Here is an 8183-nt window from a genome sequence, read left to right as displayed (position 1 = left end):
TATATATATAAAATATATATGATATATATTATTATACTATATAATATATAATAAATTTATATTATGTTATATATTATATATAAATATATATATATATTTTCCCCCTGAATATTTTATTCCAAGGTTGGTTGAATCCATAGATTATATATATTATATATTATATTATATATATCCATATATTATATCCATATATTATATTATATATATTATATAATATATATAAACCATGCTGTGGGCCATAAAACAAATCTTAAAAAAAAAATCTATGAAGTGTATTCACAGACTGAAATAGAATTAAACTAAAAATCAGTAACAGAAAGATATTTGGAAATTAAACAACTTCCCTCATAGGTCATATTTATATATTATATATAAATATATATGGGGGGAGGGGGGAGGGACAGCATTAGGAGATATACCTAATGCTAAATGACGAGTTAACGGGTGCAGCACACCAACACGGCACATGGTTACATATGTAACAAACCTGCACATTGTGCACATGTACCCTAAAACTTAAAGTATAATAATAATAACAATAAATAAATAAATATATATTATATGTAATATATAATATATATTTATATACATAACAATAAAAATGATACAAATAAAAATATAGTCTAACAATTATTTACTACAATTTAGTTATTTATCATTTACATTGTTTTAGTTACTGTAAGTAATTTGGGGATGAGTTAAAGCATGTGGTAGGCGGGTGCACAGGTCTATATGCAAAGACTATGCCATTTTATGTAAGGGACTTGAGCATTTGAGAATTCTGGTATCCCTGTTGTGGGGGTGGGGGGATGGGTCCTGGAACCAACCCCTTGTGAAAACCAAGGGATGACTGTATATATAAAAACATGTTAAAGAAATGTATTTTGTTCATGCATAGGAAACTTAATGTAATGGTGTCAGTTCTCTGCAAAATCATCTATTGTTAACAATGCAATTTCACATAAAAATTTCAACAGGGTTCTTCGTGTAATTTAACAAGATTGTTCTAAAATTATGTGTTAAGACAGGTAGTCCACTATTGGCTCTGAGCACCCCTGCAATTCTTGTTGAATGTACAAAAGCCTTATTCATCTCCTGAAATAGTGCATTTTCTATAGCCAGTCAGATAGGCAATCAAGCAGGTCAAGGAAACCACAACATGATGACCAGGCCAACTGCTCTCTCCTGGGAGAGGGTACTGGCCTGTTTGCTATTTGTTACAATGTTTTGTTGCTTACTCAAAAAGCACTGGGCCCTTGGCTCTGAGTTTTCCTCAGCTGAAATATAACTTACTGCCTTTGCAGCATCCGTTTAGGCCTGTTGCATAGTCCACCGGACTTGGGGTAGGGAAATCTGAACAATTACATCAATGTCATGTTGTTTGCTATAATAATCTGTCTTACTCTAACTCATTAAGTCATTAAGTCTTGTTGTCTACCTTTTGTACCTAAAAAGTAGCAGCAGGTTTACTGCTTATAAAGCCCTATGGCTAGGTTTTTTTCCCTGACAATATGGAACACCAAAACACCAGAATAGTCAAGATACTCTGGAAAAACAATAAGATTACCCTACTACAAACATGGGATGTTGACATATATGGGATTTTGACATATATATTGGGTGGGTTCCAGTCAGGAAAATGGAAACCACACTAGCTCTGATGGAGAGATTTTAGCATTAGGAGAAATGTTTAAACAGGTACTAGAGGACTAAAATAGCAAAAAGCAAATAGTCACATAAATGTAAAGACAAATTCATAATTATAGTTGGGAGATTTATCACTTTTCTAATTGATACAACAAGTAGACAGGAAATGAGTATGTATATAGAATACCTGAACAGCATTATTAAAAACTTGACCTAATTGACATTTTAAAACACGTCATTCAACAATGCCAGAATTCACATTCTTCTCTGTGCACATCCAAATGGACCAAAATAAACCATACTGTGGGCCATAAAACAAATCTTAAAATATATATATATGAAGCATATTCACAGACTGAAATAGAATTAAACTAAAAATCAGTAACAGAAAGATATTTGGAAATTAAACAACTTCCCTCATAGGTCAGTAAAAAAGTCTCTAAGAATATGAAAAAGTATTTTGAACTGAAAATCCAACATGGGAAAACAATGCTACAAATATTGATTATATAAAATATAACCAAGAAAATTTGGGGATTGGTGGAAGAAATTTTTGCTAAGGTCAATCAACAGACTAAAGTTGATTGACTAAAGCTGACTGACCTCTTAAAGAATTTCATATTCTTTATTTTACACAGATCATAAAGGTTACTGATAGATTTCTTGTGAAACCACCTTTATCTGAAGTACTGAATACTTCAGTTTTACATATTAAAAATTAAATGTAAATATATTTTCAAGTAACATGTAACTTGACGACATTTTTCTAAAATTTGATTTGCTTTCAATCTATCCATTCTTCTATTGAGGTAGTCCATCTAAGCAATTAAAGGCCTGGGTTCTGGAGTCAGACTGTCTGATTTCAAATTTTGGCTCCTGTTCTATTCATACACTGTGTAACCAAAGGCATTTTATTTACCTTTTTAAGTCTCAGCTTCCTCATCTGTATAATGGAGATGATTAAAAAAAAAAAAAAAAGCACTAATCTCCTAAGGTTGTTTTGAGGATTGAATGCATTTACCTATAAAAAGCTTTCAACTCAAATATTAATAATTTCACTCAATGCTGGTGAGTTTTTCTGCACTGATGAAATCTGGATGATTTGGCTTTTTCTTTCAACTTTTCTGAATTAACTTGATTTTTTTTTCCCTAAGCATATGTCAATTTTACAACACAAAAATTAGTTTTTGAAAAAAAGGTTAGGCTGGGAGCAGTGGCTAATGCCTGTAATCTCAGCACAATTACAGCGAGCAGATTGCTCAAATTTGGGAGTTAGAGACCAGCCGGGGCAACATGGCAAAACCCCATCTCTACAAAAAATACAAAAAGGCCGGGTGTGGTGGCTCACGCCTGTAATCCCAGCACTTTGGGAGGCCGAGGTGGGCAGACTGCCTGAGGTTAGGAGTTCCAGACCAGCCTGGCCAACATGGCGAAACCCCATCTCTACTAAAAATACAAAAATCTGCCGGGTGTGGTGGCACACTCCTGTAATCCCAGCTACTCAGGAGGCTGAGGCAGGACAATTGCTTGAAACCTGGAGATGGAGGTTGCAGTGAGCCGAGATCGAGCCACCGCACTCCAGCCAGGGTGACAGTGAGACCCCATCTCAAAACAAACAAACAAAAAAATAGCAGGGTGTGGCGGCACGTGCCTATGGTCCCAGCTACTTGGAAGGCTGAGGTGGGAGGATCAACTGAGCCTCAGTGCTCAGTGAGCCAAGATGCTCACTGAGCCAAGTAGCCACAGATGCTACAGTGAGCCAAGATCTCACCACTGCACTGCATTCCAGCCTGGGCAACAAAGTAAGACTCTGTCTCCAAAAACAGAAAAAGAAGAGAAAAAAAGGTTTAGCACAAACAAAATTATTATCCTCAAACTATAAAGAGGGGGTACCTGGGCACCACTGAAGTACACTGGATTTTTTAAAGAAAACATACTTATTACTGACACCTAATAAAATGTGCTAAAACTCAAAGAACTTATAGACTCAATAGCCACAGTCACTGTCAAGCCAGTCTGCAAAGAGTTCATAGTCTTCGAGTTTGCAGATAAACCATGTTTTCTCTTTTTTGAGACAGTCTCACTCTGTCACACAGGCTGGAGTGCAACCTCCACCTCCTGGGTTCAAGCTGGATTCTCGTGCCTCAGCCTCCTGAGTAGCTGGCATTACAGGCAGACACGACCACGCCTGGCTAATTTTTTCTATTTTTAGTAGAAACAGGGTTTTGCCATGTTGCCTAGGCTGGTCTCAAACTCCTGAGCTCTTCAGGCAATCCACCTGCCTCAGCGTCCCAAAGTGCTAGGACTATAGGCGTGAGCCACTGAGCCTGGCCTACATTTCCTTTTCTTTGAATTTCATACTATGAAATTAAAACTCTAGGAAAATGCTCACATTATTCTCATTTAAAATGATTCCCAGCCGTCTTGCAGCAATAGGTGTAGAAAACCAATCTTGGAACTCCACCGACATTAAGCACATAACTTTACTGAGTTTCTGTTTTCTCATCTTTAAAATGGGAATGATATCTATGAATGTAAATATTTTAGAACTCTATTTACAAATATTTGCTAATGGTTGCCATGTCATCAGCCATCAGGTATGAACAAATTTATTCTATAATATTTACTGCAGGCCTATCATTTGCCTGGCACCAAGATGGTACCTTATGAGCATGGAGAAATAAACCTAATTTCATTATGTCTATTATTTTTATCAATAAGTATTTAGGTTTAGATCCATATTAAAAATCTCAGGGGGGAGCGCGGAGGGACAGCATTAGGAGATATACCTAATGCTAAACGACGAGTTAATGGGTGCAGCACACCAACATGGCACATGTATACATATGTAACAAACCTGCACGTTGTGCACATGTACCCTAAAACTTAAAGTATATAAAAAAAAAATCTCAGTATCAGTTCAGTACCTAAAATATTAACGTGGGGTCAATAAACATTTGTTAAATGAATACACGCCAAAAAGAAACTTGTAATTTGCTAAGTCAACGCTCTCAGACTTTATTAAACGTAACTACTGTGAATAACAAGAATCAACTGTACTTAATGTTTCTGAAAAGTAACTACAGTCATGGATTACTTTACAAGGGGGATATGTTCTGAGAAATGGGTCGTTGGGTGATTTTGTCCTTAGGTGAACATTATTAAGAGTACACTTACACAAACATATATATATATATATATATATTCATATAGAAAACCCATGGTTCCCAGTACCATTGCTAATTATCAATCATTTCCCCTACTTGATATGCAATGCCAATATCAAGTGCCACATTATCAAATTTCCATATGTGCTCCATTACAGGACCACCATCCTATATGCAATGCAGTCTGTCTCTGACTGAAATGTCATGATGTGGCATATGACTATATTTGAAGTTGCTGAACACAGTGAAAGTAGGAAAGCCGTGTACCACCATAGCAAAAGAACCCTAAGCTAGACAGTCAAAATAGCTAACTTTCTAAATTAAACACTACCTCAATTAACTCTATGAAGTCCAGACTTTGTGCTTCAGTTTTCTGAAGTGTGTGTTTTTTTGCTATAGTAGTAAAGTCAATGGCTGGATTGTTTGAGGACATATCAATTCTCCCCTTCTAAAACTGTTATAACAGTACTCACTTTGAAGAGTTCCTACTCTTCTTTCTTTCTTATTAAGGTCTCGTTGCTGGGTTCCATGTTGCAACTTAGATAAGAAAAGATTCTTGTGAGACCTAAAATAAAATAAAACATGAAAGTTTGTAATTGGCTCCAGAAAGATTAGTAAAGCAATGGAAAAAAGGTAAATGATTTGCCTTAATCTGTTCTAGGATCTTCTATGAATACTTTGGCCTACTTCCTTTGGTGCTCTCCCTGCTTAGTGCCCCATCGTAACCTGTGGCCTCTTAAGATTTCTGTTGCCTCTCTCATCTTTCTCCATCTCATCTACTCCGCAGAAATCAATATGTTTTTTGATGTCTCAGAAGAAGCAGGTAAAAAAAAAGACAAAAAAAAAAAAGACAAGACTCTTTCGGCCTTCCAATTAGATACATCAAAGAAAAAAATCCTTAAACTACAAAGTATTAGCTTTCATTCTCTCTTATGGCTTTTATTTCCCCAAAGACGGATTCCAAAATTCCTTTACATAATGGCAGTTATCACTTGATTATAGCTTCCAAAAAGAGTTTTGAAAGGTAAGGCTGTTTGGAAACACAGGATGTGGCATCATTTTTTGAAAACCCTGCCAAATTGGTATTATATTAATCCAATTTTATGAAGGAGCAAACTAAGATTCAAAAAGCAGTTCACCTAAGCTTAGGCAGCTGTATTATCTCCACCTAAAATGTAGGTTATTTTAGTTATACTTTTAGCCCTATAGATACTCTAGGTGACCAGCTATCCTTTCTCTCTTCCCCTCTGTCCCTCCTTCCCAAGACTCTAGTGTCCTTTCTGGAATGTCATTCTCAATCTCTTCACCCATTCCTCTCTGCTCTTTGCCTTGTCTAAAAATCTAGCTTTCCCCTGGGAACAATGTTTCTCTCCTTCGTAGCCTTCTCAAGTAGAGATTGGCTTAATCTTCCACCCTCCATAAACTATAGGACTCCAGGGACAGCAGTTTTCATTTCCTAATGAATGCCACTTTCAAGATCCTGCTTCCATAGAAACTTCAGCCTTGAGGATTCATGCCACTGAGATATATCACCTTCGATCATTCTTCACAGCCATTTACCATCCTTCCAAGCACCACTTCATCATTCTCAGATCTTTCTCTACTGCTTTCTCTACTGCTGCTATTATGAATTATTTCAGTGTTCTCACAGACAATTCATATACCATCTTGGCCTCTCAATTCCTCATGTCCAATCACCTCCTCCACATGAAGTCAGCCACCTCCTCCCATGGTTCCACTTGTGATCCCAACTGCTCTATGTTAGAAATCATTCATGCAGACTTTCTGCCCTCGGGACAGGTTGCATTGTCTGTCACAGCGATTCTATTAGATCAAATAAAGTTTTTCAAGTAACTTTCATAAAATTGACATTGGGGCATTCATTAGAAATGTAATTCCCATCCCCTTCCTGCCCCAGTATCGTATCTTTGTTTCTATGACAGATAAGCGTTTACTAAACGTCTGTTTTAAGCTCAAGAACTCCCTATATGTGTATTCCAATAATGGCTTTGTAGAAACAATGTGAAACAACCCAGTCTCAGAGCAGGTCTCTAGAGTTTGGAATTTCAAGATGTCTCAGAGTCGTGAATATCTATTGGGCTAAGTAGGACCCTGAGATATTCTTTCAATTGTACCATTTATGTGGTAGTTATATTAGGTCTGCATGAATTGCTTCAATCAAAGATTTGAAAGACAAAGAAGAAAAACGTCAATTTACTTCACCTCAATAAGGATACTGTACCCTCTGAGGATTCAGTTACCGCAGACTGTTTGTCACTAACACTTTAAAAGAAGAAAAAATTTGTAAGAATGTAAACAAAAGAAACTTTTCATAAGGACAGTACTTTCCACATAGTCAAGGCATATTTCAATTTATAAAAAAATAACTTTGGAAAGAAACCTCGGTAACATCGGGACATATACAGTCCATTACAACATGGCTAATTTTTGTCCAGACATGCTTAGAAGAGGTATTAAATCAAGCTTCTCCAAACATAAGCATAATTAATGGTGTAGTCAAGCATTTATAACACTCTTTCAAAAACTCTTCTATGGCACTTTATTTCCATGAATTCAAGTTTTAAAAACTGCTTTATTAAGGTATAATTGATACATAAAAAGCATGGCACATGTTTAAAGTATACAATTTGATGGGTTCAATTTTAATTTATGGTTCTCTCCAGCAGTTTCCAACTGAACTTTTGGGAATCGATTAAGTTCCTGTTTGTTATAGTTAAAATGGTTTCCACATACACACAGCATGACTATTTACACCTCCATGCTTTAACCGGTACTATTCCTCTCTCCTAAAATGATATTTCCTCTTCTATCCATCTGTAAAAACTTAACCATCCTACAAAAGCCCCTGCTCAAGACTAGTACCTCCATGAAGCTGTCCATCTCAACTATTTCAGCATTGTGTTAGATATTTTAAGTAATCTAGAGGTGATTTAAAGTATATGGAAGGATGTGTGTAGGTTATATGCAAATATTACACCCCCCCCCTTTTTTTTTTTTTTGACAGGGTCTCGCCAAGGGTCACCCAGGCTGGAGTGCAGTGGCACAAATGCAGCTTACTGCACACCTCCCAGGCTCAAGTGATCCTCTCACCTAAGCCTCTTAAGTAGTTGGCACTACAGGTATGCACCACCAAGACTGGTTAATTTTTGTAAAGACAAGGTTCTGCCATGTTGCCTAGGCTGGTCTCAAACTCCTGGGCTCAAGTGATCCTCCTGCCTCAGCCTTTCAAAGTGCTGGGATTACAGGTGTGAGCCACTGTTCCTGGCTATTACACCATTTTTGTAAGACACTTGAGCATCCATGGATTTTGGTATTCATGAAGGATGGATGTCCTAGGACTAATCCCCT

General features: G+C 36.7%; 1 protein-coding gene across 1 annotated transcript in view; it reads right to left on the bottom strand.

Annotated features, from left to right (window-relative positions):
- Positions 1-8183, bottom strand: part of TERF1 (telomeric repeat binding factor 1) — a 42868-nt gene that overhangs the window by 13346 nt on the left and 21339 nt on the right. Inside the window, exons 7-10 of the mRNA XM_032759841.2 lie at positions 7038-7097; positions 5288-5379; positions 3763-3790; positions 1250-1272 (exon numbers count right to left, since the gene is read on the bottom strand). Coding sequence (XP_032615732.1) covers positions 1250-1272; positions 3763-3790; positions 5288-5379; positions 7038-7097 — 203 coding nt within the window. The remainder of the gene's footprint in view (positions 1-1249; positions 1273-3762; positions 3791-5287; positions 5380-7037; positions 7098-8183) is intronic.

Source organism: Hylobates moloch, unplaced genomic scaffold, assembly GCF_009828535.3.
Source record: "Hylobates moloch isolate HMO894 unplaced genomic scaffold, HMol_V3 SCAFFOLD_9, whole genome shotgun sequence".
In the NCBI taxonomy this organism is placed as follows: domain Eukaryota; kingdom Metazoa; phylum Chordata; class Mammalia; order Primates; family Hylobatidae; genus Hylobates; species Hylobates moloch.
Note: the sequence above shows the minus strand (reverse complement) of the source record. Positions and strands in the feature narration are given on the sequence as shown.